This window comes from Solanum tuberosum, unplaced genomic scaffold (genome assembly GCF_000226075.1).
Source record: "Solanum tuberosum cultivar DM 1-3 516 R44 unplaced genomic scaffold, SolTub_3.0 scf00032, whole genome shotgun sequence".
Taxonomy (NCBI): domain Eukaryota; kingdom Viridiplantae; phylum Streptophyta; class Magnoliopsida; order Solanales; family Solanaceae; genus Solanum; species Solanum tuberosum.
The window spans coordinates 2,047,491-2,064,653 of NW_006238958.1; the positions used below are offsets into that span (position 1 = coordinate 2,047,491).

The 17,163-nt window shown below is 35.3% G+C and overlaps 2 protein-coding genes across 2 annotated transcripts; both read right to left on the reverse strand.

Annotated features, from left to right (window-relative positions):
* Nucleotides 1-524: 524 nt before the first annotated feature.
* LOC102594288 (pre-rRNA-processing protein TSR1 homolog) lies at nt 525-9,944 on the reverse strand. Its single transcript, XM_006342059.2, has 21 exons — nt 9,745-9,944; nt 9,594-9,670; nt 9,218-9,295; nt 8,697-8,828; nt 7,959-8,009; nt 7,731-7,865; nt 7,496-7,618; nt 7,284-7,361; nt 5,758-5,850; nt 5,564-5,683; nt 4,862-4,945; nt 4,527-4,625; nt 4,236-4,430; nt 3,567-3,642; nt 3,369-3,472; nt 3,024-3,280; nt 2,830-2,916; nt 2,502-2,732; nt 1,793-1,871; nt 1,651-1,714; nt 525-984 (listed from the first exon to the last, which is right to left on the reverse strand). Exons 1-21 carry the CDS (start codon nt 9,833-9,835, stop codon nt 866-868), a joined length of 2,373 nt encoding a protein of 790 aa, XP_006342121.1. The 5' UTR covers nt 9,836-9,944; the 3' UTR covers nt 525-865.
* Nucleotides 9,945-10,590: 646 nt separating this feature from the next.
* Nucleotides 10,591-15,889, reverse strand: LOC102594627 (carboxypeptidase A6). The gene is made up of 11 exons (XM_006342060.2): nt 15,460-15,889; nt 14,802-14,859; nt 14,582-14,692; nt 13,918-14,055; nt 13,186-13,255; nt 13,041-13,096; nt 12,649-12,774; nt 11,999-12,138; nt 11,602-11,674; nt 11,407-11,481; nt 10,591-11,137 (listed from the first exon to the last, which is right to left on the reverse strand). Exons 1-11 carry the CDS (start codon nt 15,618-15,620, stop codon nt 10,826-10,828), a joined length of 1,320 nt encoding a protein of 439 aa, XP_006342122.1. The 5' UTR covers nt 15,621-15,889; the 3' UTR covers nt 10,591-10,825.
* Between the last annotated feature and the right edge of the window lie 1,274 nt (nt 15,890-17,163).

Below are 17,163 nucleotides of genomic sequence, written 5' to 3' on the forward strand. Positions count from 1 at the left end.
TACCTCTTCTATTTCATGTTATAGCCAACCTCTCACACATCATCACTAGTACATCTGCTCTCCTCTTCAAAACTCGAATCATCTCAAAATGTATTCAACCTTCTAATAATTAAAGTTTAAAACTTCATAATATTATAAGATCAAGAATGTAGACTTTACCAATTCTCTTTTATGTCCCTTTACTTTTTCTAAATATCTTTGATTCTTATCAATTTAACAACTTTTGAAAGAACCAACAAAGGAAAAACTCAAGACAATTTTTGGATTTCAGTAATGTGTCCTTGTGCGTATGAGTTCATACTGTACTTCAACGTTTTTATCTTTAAAAAGTATCCAATGTTTGGTATTATCTGTTTCCTTGATATTGTCTACTATTGCAATGAAAATAAATAATTGTTCACTATGACTTCACTTTATAATTGTAATATAGACAAAGCTAAATAATCACACCATTAATTTAACTATTTAGAATATCACCATGCATATACTTTTTCTCAGTGTCTAAGAATGAACTATAGAGAAAATACAGTAAAATAGCATAATCAAAAATGGTATAAAACTTGATAAGGATTCAAAAAAAAAAAAAAAACATGTGTGCGATTTGGAACTAATATATAAGTGATACAAGATTGTGTTGTGGCACCAAAAAATGAGCTACCATATATTATACACTATAAACTGGTTTCTGATGAAACCTTTGGGGAGAAAGAACAGGAAACAAAGTGAAAAACTTCCCCCCACAAAAAACTTGAATAGTAACTCATTCTGAACCAGAGCTTCATTCCCATGTGCAGCAAATATGATTTCTTCCCCCCTTCACACTTGGGGAGAAAACATAGACCACAGCCTCCACTTGACCTTTGTCTTAAGCATCTGTCATCGGGAACCACTTTTCCGGCCACCTGGGGTATGTGCGTTTAAACAAACTCATGCATAACGTGTCATGCTGTTGGAGAACTCCATTCAAGATGCATTTCATTGCCCCTGCGCAAAAATAGTTGAACGTTTATACACTACCAATGCAAGATTATTTACGTTGTCAAGTCAGCTAAAAGATAACTACTACAGGCAACCGTCTACAAAAGGTGGGATTAGTCTGGAAATGAGGCAAATTGCCTGCTGCTACACGTACAAGTTAAATACATGACAAGGTACATCGAAAAGACATAATACATCCTACAACAGACTCAAAAACAATTGTACTTGTGCCAGTTAGTAGAGCATGCGACGGCAGGTATTCATCTAGAAAGGGTCAAAATGTTCGGGCACCCACAAATAGTAGAAGGGCAATGAAATGATCATGCTTGCTGACCTACAAGCTGTAGATAGTCGAGTGCTCAAAGAACCCAAGAACATGCAGAGCTTTTTGTTTTTCTAGTAGATTTAAATTATATGCATAGTGAACAGAGAAAATGTATGCTCACGATAGGCTTCCTTGGCCACAGGCTACATAATAAGGGGAAAATGACAACCTTATGCATGATTAATCAAATAACACCACGCACTAATGCGCACAACACTGGAAAATTCTAACATCTGGACAAGCTTTATTTCCTCTTTATGAGGGGAGGAGGGGAGATGTTTGGCTAGAAGAAGAATGGACAATTTCTGCATATAGCTCGAAGACTTCAAGTCAAATTTCAGACATACCATGTGTACCAACAGGTTCCTTGATGCGACCACGACGACCACACTTTGACCAAACTTCAACAGGCTACAAAAGGTCCAGGAAATATGTTAAAAGTGAATAGCATGACAAAGAAGAAAATAGAAAAGTCAATTGTTTGCATACCTTGAACCATCTGACATCCTCTGGGTTATGAAACATGTATCTTACTGTCGCTTTCTGTTTTGATACTCGTTGAGGGTAACTGCAACATAGATGACATATCTTGTGAACAAAAGGTTAACTTAACAATATAACCTACTAGCTCTCTCTACAATCAGTTTTTGCATTTTAAGGACTAACAAAACCCTCAAATTCTAAAATAAAATATTGCAAATTATATGATCCTCGAAAAAGTTCTCTACCATGCAAGTATGAATAACTAGAATGATACTCCACTTAACTTTTCCAGGATCCCAGCTCGAATACACAATTGACAAGATTTTTTGGTTCACAGATTAAATGTCATGTTATGCCTAGTAAAAAAGCATAACGGGTCTATATTGTGGCACTTAGTAGGTTCAGTCTATAAACCAAATTTGAAAAAAAACAGAGTCTAAGTTGTTCAGAACAAAAAGTTCCAGAAATAATCATCTAAACATCTCTACCGCTGTAAACAAATGAAAGCCGAGAAACAACAGAACAGTGAAAAACCTAAAATAGAAATGTAATCACAACTATAGCAAGTGTTATAGGTAGAGAAGCTGATTCAATCAATCCAACCTAAAGTAGCGATACTTCATTATGCTGTCAGTCTCAGAAATCAGACCCCTCCCACAAAAGCAAAGGAATAGAATATCCAAGCTCCCCCTTAAAAATGTCAGAGGAATCTTACCCGGTTAAAATAATTTTCTTTAGAATAACCCTATCTGGGTCAATACTTCTCAAAGAGCCAATGGCAGCAACAGTGGCAGGAGTTGCATCGTCTTTAATCTTCAGGGCAATTAAAGGAAGGGGAGGAAATGAAATAGGAGCATATACTGAAGCTACTGAAAAACGCCCGGGATGGAGAAATCTCTCCATTTTTTGCTTATCAGCGTTAAAACTATCTGAAGAAAATATCGGCCTGCAATCAGGGGGGGAGGGGGCAGAAAGAAGTCAATGAACATTAGTAACTTGACCTGGCAAAAGGCTACAAAATTTATTACACGGATGAAAAGCACCTTGCAACAAACTGGCGAAAGCCAAGATTGAATATCATCTCTTCTTTAGCTTTTATTGGAGCAGTGTAACTGTCATGCTTTTTTAAGCTGCAAAAAGAAAATTACTTGAGTCCTCAAACAATTACACATAGAACGACTAGGGAAAGAAAATAAGGGGGGAATTATTACAAAAGCATATAACAAAGACGAGGTACCTGAAGTGAAGGACAGAAATTTTAGACTCATGCTGCATCAGACCACACAGGGTCACAGGCATTGTCTTCGTTACAAGATTTAACTTGTTTGCCACACCAATTGGAACTTCCCGGATATGGAGCCTTGCATATGAACCAGCTGGTATACATTCATCAATGTTCTGTTCCATCTCTCGGGCTCTAGACAGTACATGCTTTTGAGTCCTATTAAAATTGTCAAATGCAAATATTCTAGCATACTCTTGAGGTAGAGATTCCTGCAAATCCCATCCAAGATTTAATGCAATTAGATCACGTCCAGATATTTTTCTAGACACAAATTATTGAGTTAACAGAAGAAGTTACTTTCGGGTCCCAGGAGGAAGTTCTGAAAGATTTGAGCCCTCTGTACTTGGCGAAACGCTTCCTAGCAGGGACATCCAATGGAGTATCCACTTCATCAGGGAATTCTGTAGGAAAAAGCCGCAACAAGGACTTCAAAGAAAATTCTCAGAAAAACAAAAACGTAGGAAGCTGCTAAGCAGCGGAAATTTAAATAAGTACCTTCATCCTCAGCATGTGCTTCTTTAATTTTTCTCATCTCTTCTTCCATTTGCTCCCTAGTCAGATTCTCACCATCCTACACAATACACAATCCAGCATTCAACTTACAAAACACACTTAGGGAGGGATATTTGTGATTAAACTGCTTATGTATATTAATATTGCTCAGAGAGCCCAAATGCTTTTTATATTCATAAGCCAAACAGTTAGCATTCAAAATCAGCTACGAGTACAACCGCAGTAAACAATGTATAAAAAGATGAAATAAATACATCGGACTAAAAAATAATTGTAAACAAATATTTCAATCCACATTTTGTTGTGTAAATTCTACATATTTTGTTGCCCCCTCAAAAGCAACTACAGAAAGACCATGAGGCTGCCTACCCCTTAAAGTTAAAATGGTAGGCTTGATCGCCAAGAAAAGGTAACATATTTATGATTCATGGAAATTACCACCATTAGCTTCTTTGCAATTCTGTTCTCCTTGAGATATTTAGTTAACAACCTGTATTTTCTTTTTGTTTTTTTTAGAAGGTAACATAACCTGTATTTTCTCTTCCTTTTTTCATCATCCGGATTACTCTATCAGCTTTACTTACTAAAATGCTACAAGGCCATAAATGAAAACATATAGTCCTGTCTATGCTGATAAATAAGTACACCCACCATCATCATGGAATGAGTCTCAGTTTCTTCATCTGATACGAGTGCTAGAGAAGCCTGGTCATCATCGAGTTCAAACTCATCCTTACGTCCTTGGCTATTAAAGGCATTTTCCCCTTCGTCTAGCACCATACCATCATCTTCTTCATTCTCGCTCTCAGAAACATCAGCATCTGAATCTTCTACAATCCAAGCAGCCTGCAAATCAGCTAATTAGTTCTGGTATAAACCAATATGCCCGGGTTACAATAAAAAATACATACATGTTTGGGAAACTATCGACAGAAAATGAACCTGATATTCAGAAGTGCCCTTTGGAAGAGTTTTCCTTTTCAGCTTTCTTTCCTCTTGATTTCTTTCTGCTTCAGCCATTTCGGCCTCAGTAGGCCATGTCTGATTAAGACCAAATAGACATCAAATATTTGTACAAATTACAAACGCTTAAAGAAGAATGGCACAAGTAGGTACAATTATGAAACAAGTGCATCTCATCATGAACCAAAAGTTCAGTAGTTACAAAAGAATTGCACAAGGTAAAATGATATAACACGTGCATTTCATATATGAACTTTGTCCACTCCTGCTTTCATAGAATGAACAATAAAATTGTGCCAAGATCAGAGTTATACCTGTTCCCCAGCCAATGGATCAGGGACATTCTCAACAAGTAAAGGCTCTTGCTTCATAGGGTCAGGAGTCAAGCAACTGATGACCTGAAATACATTAGAAGACGTAGCTGGGATGAGAAGAGGGAAAACAAAAAGTATTCTGTTAAAGGAACCATGCAATGTACTACAGCAGGCCCAGGGGAGAATAGATGATTGCATATCATGTTGCATCACTCAAGGAGAGGGGTTGGGTTTTTTGAAAAATGCATCATCCAGAAAAGGGGGAAGAAAGATGACAGCTGCACGAGGAGCACATAGCTACAATGTCATAGGTATCCCTTTATTTTAGTACAAGTTTATAACTACACTTATGGTAACTTGAGCATTTGAACCTCTATGTATTTCAATATGCAATTTGCAATGTACAACTTTGAAATGTTGGACTTCATGAGCAAAATGCCTTTTACGAGGAGCATAGCTAACCAGTGGAAGGACAAAGCTGATCAAGTTCATTAATAAATTGTATTTTGGCGTCTGCCAAAATGTTGCCTCTAGGTCCAAAGAAAGGGAAGAATGGTGAGACAAGAAATAAACCCAAAGAAATTCAAGCATGAGTAGATTCAATTGGAAATCACAATTTTACAGTTTAAATTTTATCTTTATCAAATAATTTCTGCAATACCACAAAGAGTTTCTCTTTACGTAAACAAAATATAAGTGCACCTGTGCCTCATTCATGTCAGACTCCATTAAGTCTCCTCCTTTTCTCACATTCAGGGAACATGGATCCTTGAGAAGTTCGATCTTGGATAACTGAAAATCTCCAGCACCTGTTATGTGAACCTGATCCAAGAGCATCTACCGTCAAGGACAATTCATTAATATCTCAAAGCTATATGCTGAAGCAAAACAATTACCAGCTGATTCACCGACAGGCTACGAGCACGAATATAACCAGAGAGGAGGAGTGTACATTTTCCAGGAATGGAATTATCAGCTACCACGTCGACCTGAAAAACAAAACGCCAAGAAAGAAATTAATCCTGACTCATAAACTAACAACCTTATCTGCAGAATTACAGAGGCCCAAAACCATAGTTGAGAACAAAATAAATTCAGAGTCACCTGCATTGAAATTGAAGTTGAGTACACAAAATTATGGCCTAGACATTTTAGTTATTGGGTAGTCAAAATCATGGTCTAGGGCCCTAGGCATGAAGAAATGCTGGCTTACAATTAATCAACTACCCCTCAATCCAGAGGCGTATCCAGGATTTCGACAAGATGGGTGCACGATTATGGAAAAATGTATCTTAAATATAAATTTGATCGATTTGACTTTTAGGTTCTTAATATGAACCATTAAATTTTTAAAATTATAGGTCCAAAATATATAATACTACTAGTTTTAAATTTTAAAAGACACATTTGATTTAATTTTATAAAAAATTTACATTGCTAAAATTTTAGGAATTTTCAATGTAACACACTTGAAAATTTTGAAAGATTAAAGGAAAAAAACAAAAGAAAAATTAGTTGAAATGTCAAAAGTGTAACCGATAACCACTTGGAGAGGTGTTACTCAAAAAGACAAGAATGATAAAAGATTTAAGTTTCTATCCTCAATTAGAGAGGTGCACCCAATAATCATCGTATTACTATGTGATACTTTGAATGTGGTTCACACATCTATATTTAAATATTTTAAAAAAAATATAACACTACTATATATGATCTAGAGAGGGGAGCATGGGTTCACGTGAACCCACAGCACCCCCTCTAGATACGCCCCTGCCTCAATCCCAAACTAGTCAGAATTGGCTATATGAATCTGTTGTATCCATGCCGCTTTATTTAGGCCCATTCAGAAGATTGTCAAGAAATGTCTGCCTAACTGTGAATAATGAATGAACCGATACAAAATACATTACTTCCATAAGAGTCACCAAAACAACTAAAATTCCACATAATGGTTAAAAAAAAATAGACAAGCAATCACTGTTATATTCTGTAGAAAAATGTATTAGGAGGGACAGCATACACATTATCTGAAATTCAGGAAAGCAGGTGCTAAATTGTTGAATTGGATAACAACTTTTAAAAAGAAATTGTGAAAACAGATAAAATACCAACCAATAACTACACTTCAATCTCAAATTAGTTGGGGTCAACTATATGGATCACATATATCCCCTCTACTGCTTTGAAACATTCACAGTCAAACAATATTGGAGAAAATTCATTCAAGATTAACATACATAAATAACGACCAAATTCAAGACTGATTTAACGATGTAAACGTTGGGGAATAATTGGTTTTGCTCCTTTTTTTCCTGGGTGAATATATTTCATCTAAAAAAGCTAAAAGAAAATTTTACCAGTCAGGAGCCTCAAAGGAGATAAAATATGTCAAGGAAGTGGGAAAATGGAAGGTGGTCAATACCTTTTGAGCCATTAGATATGGCCGCTGATTACGCCAATGTGGTACTGAGAACCTTTGCTCCTTAAAAAGCCACAAAAACTACAAACAACAAAAAAATGACCCAAAAGAACAAACAATGATTTCATAGGTTAATAGACTATGATAGAAATATATCAGAAGACATCTAACATGCAGCTGTTGTAAGCAATAAAACACAATCTCCAAATCATTACCTTATGCAAATCATCCTTTGTATCTGCTGGATAGAACTTGCAATCCTCGGGAAATTCAGAAGACAGGCTAGATGTACACACCTTCTTTGAATCATTTTTCTTTTTTAACTCACTGGGTAGATCCTAAAACACAGAAGAAAACTTATTCAAGTGTCAACTCCTTAATTATTTACCAAACCATTCCCAAGAATATGACAAAAGCACTTTCTCTCAGAGAAGTATCCTTAATTCTTACACGAATCAGTACTGCAGTACTAGGAAGACCAAGAGCTCTAAATATCGAAAGGCAGTGAGATCCAAATGCATCTATATAACAATCTTCTTCATTAGAGGAACTTGCAGATGTGACAAAAGCAATCAGATCAGCAACCTGCAAATGCCAAAGCTTCTAACTAAATCATCCTTGATACAAAGAACGTAAGAGCAACAAAAACCTGGAAATACTTCAGGGCATCTATCATACCTTGGCCATCTCCATACATGCCAAGAGATCACCATGAGGTGCTTTTAAAACCTAGACAAAATAACTTACTGTTAAACTTCTGCAGAACTTTCTGTGAAGAACATACAAGTCAAAGCAAGGAAAACTACTCAACTATCAATAACTGACAAACAATTTATCGTATGCTGCTTCTGGCATCAGATTTGACACCAAAAAAATTGTGATATGAAAAAATCATAAGAGTAATTATGTTTTTTCTCTGGCATTTTGGTATGGCAGACACATACCTGAACCCTAGCATCCTCTTAAGTGCAGTCAAACCTCCTCCTATCCTATAATGTACTGTTAAAGTTTATAGTCCCATAAATGACTCCCCTATCTTGCTGAAGTTCTATTATAGGTTAGAAAAGAAACTGAGATTGTGCTTTTCGAACTGTGTACATATTTCAAAATCTTCTTAATACTATTCAGTGATGTGTTTTACTTATTGAAAGAAAAATCGGACATATTACTCCACCATCCTGAAGATGATTAAGTGTCTGAGGTCAGTTGATTACCAAGGTTAAGGCATATGAGTCCTCTAAACATTATTGATTTATTGATTGTACTTGACAAAACTATGTTTGCAGAGATGCAAAAGCCTCTGTTTCTGTTTGCTCATAATATGATACTTTCACCAAAATTAGAACCTGAGACCAATTCAAGAATGCAAGTATAGTACTTAATTGATAAAGGGAGTTCCCACAATGTACTTCCTACCGTTGCTCTCAACTTATATTCTGAGGAAGCAACTGCTGGATACACAACACCAGTTCCATCTGCGGACAATAGCTTCAGGAGATCTTGTTCAAGCGCACTAAGGTCAACTGATCTGGATAGACCAAACAGAACCTGTTACATAAAAAATTGTTAGAAAACACTGATAAGTGATAACAGATATCTTCCTTCTCCTTTACTCCAGTTGATCATGGAGTAGATTACTTACGATAACTGTTTTAACACCAAATCAAGATTACTAATTAAATTTTTTGACTCAACAAGACAAAAAAATCTTTACATTGATGACTTGATTTTTATTTATTGTTTTCAAATTTCGAAATTATTTGTACTTATTCTTAGTTAAATGTATGGAAATAGACCAAATCCTAAGAAAATTTGAAAATCAAGCAAAGAAAAAACCTTTCTTATTTTATTCTTCACGTCCAAGATTACGTCCGGGATCATTAGATAGGAATCCAAAAATGAAGAAAGAAACAATAAAAACAAAGAACAATACTTACAATAACTCTGGGCGGACTATTTGATCCAGATGAAGCTCTTTTCTCTTTCAAAAGAGCATCTCTTTTCTGCTCCCTCATCTACAAAATTGCATTTTTTTAGCATATAACAATAAGGAGTAGTTTGGTTCACTGACAAAATTATCCTGGGATTATAGTCGTGCGATCACAAATACTGGACTAATTTATCCCACTTCATAACCAGGATTAATCCCAATCTCAATCCTGGGATATCCCACCTTATCCACATACCACACTACACGATAACTCAATAACCCAGAAAGCAATAATTTTTCTAACTTCTATAATCCAAATACCAATCCCAAACTAGTTCAAAGTCAGCTAACCTAAAAAAAAAAAAAAGATAACAAAAGTTTACCATCTTATTACGCTGAAGCCGAGCTGCCCGAGCTCCCTTAGTGAGATTGCGATCAGGTTTCGCAATTCTACTCTTGTCTAAACGAAACCAAAAAGACAATCAATACCCAAATTAAGCAAAATAACACAATTAATAGGGAAAAAAATTGAACCTTTTGAAGAAACTTTATGAACATTGCGAGATGACTTTGAAGCAAATCGAGTTTTGTGAGCTTTGTTTACTTGAGCTCGAGCACCTCCCATCTTCTCTACGATTGAGCAAACAGCAATCAATTTTTCTTCTAACAATAAACCCTAGCAGCCCATCAGCTAAAAGCCAGCAATCAGTACAGTAGGGTTTAAGGATTTTTATTTTTTATTCCAAATTGTTTTGGTATATATATATATGTATGTATTTTGGATAAATTACTATTTCCTCCCATATAGTTTTATGATGTTAGAAATACCTTCCCTAAAGTTTAACAAATCTACAGATGCACCCTTTACTTTTCGAAAAGTCGGGCCAGTTTAGTACTCCTATATTAAATTAAAAAAGGTTAATTTTCTAAGAAGGAAAGCTTGTAAATAAAATAGTTTTGTGCTATACAAAATTAAATATGTATAGATAATATATTCAGTAGAGTCGATGATTAAATACTTATTCCCCATTCTTTTTTAGTATACTTTCCTTTTCTATATTGTCTTTTTTTATAACGTGTTCTTTTTGTACAACATGACTAATTAAGTTTATTGCACATTCAACATTGATGTTGACCTAAATGATTGCAGACGGTATAATTTCACCTTAGTTTTTGTTTTGATATCATAAATCATTATATGTCACAAATTTCTCAATTGATTTTGACCGAGATATCCAAAATTGATGGTCATATCCGATATGTATTCCACATCCACGTCATCATATTGACATGAGTGTAACACCGAAGGTAAAGAGTCCGCGCCCGAGTTGGATCATAAAAGGCATCTTTGGTTCAAGATGAAACAAGAAAAAACTCATAGGACATGGCAAAAATCTATATTATCTATCCACACTCCCAACCAAACAATGTTAACAATTCAACATCAACAAGAGCCTTTCTAAGCTCTAGCATTCTATAGAGAAACAAAGGAAAAAGAAATTAGGTACTAAATTACACAGCTAAAGAATATTTTGGCATGCCCTTTTTTCACCTTCTAGCTCTCTCAAAATTGTCTAGCTAAATCTCAAGGGCAGCAAAGAATACCATCACAGAATCACAAGGAAATAGCAGAAACAATTTGCCGGCCGCTCTTTGAGATTCTTGAACAAAACATAAACATCAGAAGTACAGATGATAACAAGAACAATCTAAAGTATGTCCTAATCTCCTGCATTCCCAGCTCGAGCACCTCCATTTTCTTCCCGTACCTACTTTTCCTTTCCATTAAATAACCGTTCAGATAATCATCAATAGAAACCCACTTCTCAAAACCGGATGCAGTTGCATTTGGATGAAGTTCCTTCATCTGGACTCCACCCAAACTGAACAGTGTAAAGAATGTAGCAGACCAGTCGTTGAGAACTCTCTGCAATTCAAAGTGAATATGGCTGATCGTTTTGACATGATAGGACGCATGGCAAAGATAATGCATCATCTACAAAATGTAATACTCCTTTCATGCATTTTGTGTGAAGGTGTTTGATTGTGTATGGAGTTTAAGAATTTTATGGCTACAAATTCATGTTATTAAGGGTAAAGTGTGAAATTTAAAGTTTAAATTGTTTCTATCATTCTTTTTGGGAACAGACTAAAAAGGAAAGAGTGTTACATAAAATGGAACAGGGTATAACTTACATTAAAAGTAGTGATGTCAGTGGGATTGAACATCTTAAAGCAGTCCCTTGACGAGGCCGTGCTATCACCATAGATCTGACAACCAACAGATGCACGCATCATGTATACATATGGGGCATTGAATTATCACTAAAAAGATGCTTGACATTGAGCAAGGACTTAATGTATATAAATTGATAAAATGCAAAGACAAACCTCGAAGGTGAAAGACATGGGCACTCTTGCAATATCATACATGTAATCAGTTGCTGTCCCGTGAGCTAGATACCTGAATAAGTGACATAATGTTATACTTGAGGTGAGGAAAACTTACATCTAAAGCTAGATATTAAGTGGTGACCCTAATATCTACTTCAAAGAGAGGAAGGCATCAGATATGCACATTTTTCATGCCAACATCGTGATGTGACTTTATCATTATTCTTTTATCCATAAGTGGCTTAACATCTGGTTTTAGCAGTAACAGAAAATACATTCACTGCTATATAAATGGCGAGCATATTGCATATATCTAACAGGAAAACACTTATGCCCCTTTCTCAAGCCAAGTAGTTAAAACATAAAATAAAAGTCATGAGTAAGTGATACCAACCCGACAGAGCCTCCGCCAGATCCAACTAAGCAACGATCATTCAGTTGAAAACGATTCAACTTTTCAAGCATTAATCTCATTCTCTGGGAAGGTAATCCTTCCGGAGTCGTGTTCTTGTGATCATATGGCATAAATAGAGCCTGAAAACAATTACATGAACAGCACAGAATAAGTTTTTCATTCACAAAGAAACTAAAAAGAATTATTATTCTTTAAAAAGAGATGAAGAAGATAATTTCTGTGATCCTGAAATTTGATTCTTTATATACCAAAAACAGTAAAACATCATAAACTTGAAGAAGACAATTTACACCTGACATACATCTATTTGGTTCACTTTGACCAGTTAATTTGTGGAAGTCGATACTCACAAATTTTCAAATGAAAAGATGGTTAAATTTGATCATCTTATTGTAGTTTGAATTAATGACTTTACCTAAACAAGATGGGGAGATCAGGCACAAGCTATAATCTATTAAAAGGAGCTGCACCTTGCAAAATGTCTGGGAGGGTCTACAGGTTACAAGGTCTCCTCTATGCCCTAAATTTTAAAATGAGTCATGGGGAAAGCTTGTAAATGGTATGTTTATATATGCACAGAAGTTCAAAAAACAAACAGCAGCAAGACATACTAACAAAAGTATACTTGCCTCCATTCCAGAATGCACGTTAACCCATACATGTGGTTCAAATGATGCACATATTTTCCGCATAATTTGTGTCTCGGGCTCACTAAAAGGGGCAGACCCGGGATTTTCTTCATATGGATCATAATCCTGAAAAGGAAAGATCAAAGGGACAAAGAGTTGTATAAGCGCATAGCTGCATCAGCTTGAACTAGTAAACACAAACAACATATACACAAGAATCCAGTAAGGCAATGCTAATTTGGTACTAAGTGCAAATATCACTTAAGCACCACCAAGATGCTTAAGTAACAACCTACAATGAAAGGAACACAGCCTGTCCATACACCAGTAAAGAAGACACACAGTATCGAAACACAATGAATCGTCTACTAATGGCAGTCTAAAGAACAAACCTTCTCTTTCTTGCCCCAATCCACACTCCAATTCCGATTAAGATCAACTCCTCTTCCTGCCAGAAAAAGGTTTGGAATTAATTCTCTTGGTACTTCTCTATAGAGTCAATTTCTGTGATCAGACTAGCAAGATAAATAGCTATACCATTTCTTCTTTCACAGAGATCCCCTGCTTCGACAAGTTTACGCCCATTCACATTCTCCATTGGAACAATCTAATTAGACGGATAAAAAAGCATTCCCAAGTAACATTAGTTTAAAAGAGAATTTGAATACTCTTTAAAGTAATAAAGATCTTTGTTTCTTTATCTATTTACAGCCCTTGGTATACAGTAATTACTAATTAATTGGGCAAATTTTGAATTTCTATACCAGCAGGACCTGAAAATTTAAAAAGCAAACAGAGACTCAAACGAATTTACCTAACATAAAGAACAACCTGCAGCTTGAAAACAATTTGAAAGATGTTTACTGATGTCTGACAAACAGAGAAATCAATGACAAAAATTTGAGACAACAAGCTCTCTCTATGAGGGCTGTGTGAAAGGTTAATCTGTCTCTGCCAAAAAGAAATGCTTTGTATTGTGCAAGGAAATCTTCAGAAAATGGCTAATTGAGAATCTCCTAGACAAACTGCTTCAGTACATTGGAGGATGGGATAACAAAATCACACCAACATCAGCAGGTGGTGACAATGGAAGAACCTCAAAATAAAAGAAGTTCTGCAGGATATTTTTGAAGGGTACTAAAAGAGCTGAGAAACTAAACATTTGAAGAGGGGATGAATGTAAATATAGATCCTGTTCAACTATTTATGGTTATATATGAATTATTTTCACCTTATTTGACTGTGAGTTCCAAATAGACTAGGAGTTACCTTTATGACAAGCCTATCAAGCGTGTTATTTAAATTAAGTGGGTATGCACTGGATAAGAATTCCTCTTCACTTAAAATGGAAAGAATCCGCAACGCAAGCTCCGTAGTTATGAGCTCCCTCCCATGCTGCCCAAAACTCTGGAACACAAGCAATTTATCTGTCAAAAACACCAGCAATGACCAATCTGAGATTTTCTAACACTAAAGACCAAATCAGTATAATGTCTGGAAAAGCATTTTCCCCAAAGTCTTTTCAAAGATACCACTCTTTTTTTTTTGATGACAAGGGAAACCCGCAGCCGCTACCCTTTGGGTGCGCACAGGGTAAAACCCCCGCTCCTATGCAATAGCTCGCAAACCACATAGGAGAGGTAAACCGCACTAGGCAAGCCTGGTGCGACGAGCTCGACCCAGAAGGCAAACCCCTTGCTTTCGCTGGCAAGGGGTTTCGAACTTGAGACCTCCAACATGAAAGTCCCAAGCTCAAACCATTGGGCCACCCCGAAGAGATTTTCAAAGATACCACTCTACTTCCCCTCCTCTCTCCTTTTTCCTCAGAAGTTAACTATCTTAACTAGGAAACCCTGGGAAGGTAGTACAACATATATTTCCATTCTACTAGACATGAATAAAGGTAATAACGGACCAGAGAAAGTAAACTTACAAGAAGGATCTTAAGCTTTGACCTGTCATCACAGTCTTTCTTATTCCGGCAATAAGTAACTACAGTCGTCTCTGCATGATACCCTTTGTTTTGAGCGGAAAATGTCTCCATCTGCATAAATATGAATTAAGTTGAGATATTAAGAGAAGATGCATATTTCTGTAGTTCCAATTTTCCCAAAATAAAAATTTGAAAAGGTATAAGATAGGGGAAAACTCACAGAGAGCTTGCTTGGGTGTCTATGGACCAATGATTCTATCTCTTCCAGCAAAGCTCCCCTAGAAGACACCATAAATTGATGTTGAAAATTGAAGCACAAATCACCTCACCACCGCCCCCCACCCCACCTCCCATTTTACAGCAAAAACTAAAGCCGAAAAGCAGTAGAGCAAGTGAGGACCTTTCTTGATCCATAACATATAAAGTAAATCGAGCCTCTCATACAGCCTAATATCTATAAAGATTCACTTCATCAGTCAAATAAGATGTTAAGCTACTCACATTCATTAACATCACCAATAATTCATTGTGAGCTAGAACCTCCTTACCCAACTTCATTAAGTTCCAAATCAATCAGTTACCCTCAATCCCAAACCAGTTGGAGTCGGCTCTATGAATCCTATATATCCATTAAATTCCGAAAATACAGAACACTTATGCAAAAGGAAAAGAAGAAAGTTCTCACCTTTCTTAATATAGTTCTATCAGACTTAAACTAATTGCAGAGTTTTATGAAACTAATATCCATAAAAAGTTCATTTCCACTCTACGTAATTCAAATACTAACCTAATTACAACATTCAATAATCCTAGTTACCACAAATCACTACCCAAATTAGATCACAAAATCAAAATTCAAAAAAAGCTCAATTTTTTACCTTGTATGATAAAGATCGTGATTGATGGGAGTAATAGGAATCTGCGTGGAATTCGAATTTCCATTTACAAAGGAAGAACACAGAACAATCAACACAACTCCAAACAAGACTAATGGCGAAATGGGTAACGAATACAAACGCCGGCGACGACGCAACCCCATTTAAATTACAGATACAGACACCAACATCCGGTGATTTTTGTTGTTTGATTCAACCCCAAATGTCTCTTTTTTTCTCGACAATTTCAAATCTTTTTGGTTTCTTTGACAATCCCAAAACTTTACAACATAGGAATTGTGAAAGTAAAGAGATGCCGGCAGTGATGGGGAAGCAGACGACAGTGGTCAGGGCGTCGTTGATTTGTAGAGATTCAACGGCTATGATTGCTTGGTCTTTCTTCTCACCATGTTCCCATTATTCATGATCCAATCCAGAATCATTGTCTCCTTCTATTTGTCTGTTTTAGGGGCATTTCAGTCAATTGCAATACTGTTTGCATTATTTTTTGTTGAGATGAAGTAAACTTTTTTTTTTTCTTTTTTTAACAATTTCACAAGTGAACTATTAGGTGATTGCGTTTTTTTGGTTAATAGGCATTATATATAAATGTGTTTTTTTAATTTATACATCTTTGTGCTTTAATTTAAGTGTGTACAAATATACATTTAAATTTGGATAGAGTTGAGCAAGTAAACACACATTTTACTTAGCGTCGTACGCAACATCATACATAGCGACATAGGTATATTATGTCACACCAGACGCACACTTCATTTTATTTAACTTTATATATAAATTTAATTGTCTATTTGTGCATACCAAAAATTGGAGGTCAATTGTCGATTAAAGATAAGTTAAATAACATATTTATATATTATGTCAATACAATAATAATAATTTTTCTTACAAGAAACTTTTAGCAAGAGACTTCTAGTTTAAGTTTTTGTTGAAAATCTCCAATACTTCTAGTTATCATATTTTGCTTTTTGACATGGTCAATTTGACTCATCTTCCAGAAACAAAATTTGAATATATCAACTCAATATTTTGTAATAAAAAATTTAATATTCAAAAAACTATATAAAAAATACTGTAAATTACAGTTTTTTCACAATTTGACAAAAATATAAATTTTGAAATCACAGTCAAAATTTATATAATTTAACTTTCAAAAAGTAAAACATAATATATATATCGGGCCTGTCTAGGACAGGTTATGCGGAACTTTATGTTGTATAAAGCACACATTTTTTTAATATGCTTTTAGCATTTTTGTATTCAAAATACTCCTGTATTCTAAGCATTTTCATTTCATGAATTGCTACTATGAGCTTTGTAGATCTTAAGCTTGTACTTAAATATGCTTTTTTCATTTCAGGAATTGCTCTATTAATATGATGCAATGCTATGCGATATTTCCACGCTCTTTTTTTTATAATATGTAAGTGTTATTGAATGTCTTTCAACATATTTATATTTTAATGCTACAACAAGCATAAATGATAGGCAACTACTGTATACTACGCATGTTATATGTTTGATTTAAACAATATATTTTAATTTCCCTATAGGGTACTAAGTATTTTCTTTTTAGTTTATATATATTATAAAATATGATATAATTTGTTATGCAAATATAATAATTACGAAATACAGAGTTTAGCGTGTATACCTTTCTCCTCTCATTCAGAGAACAGTCTTTAT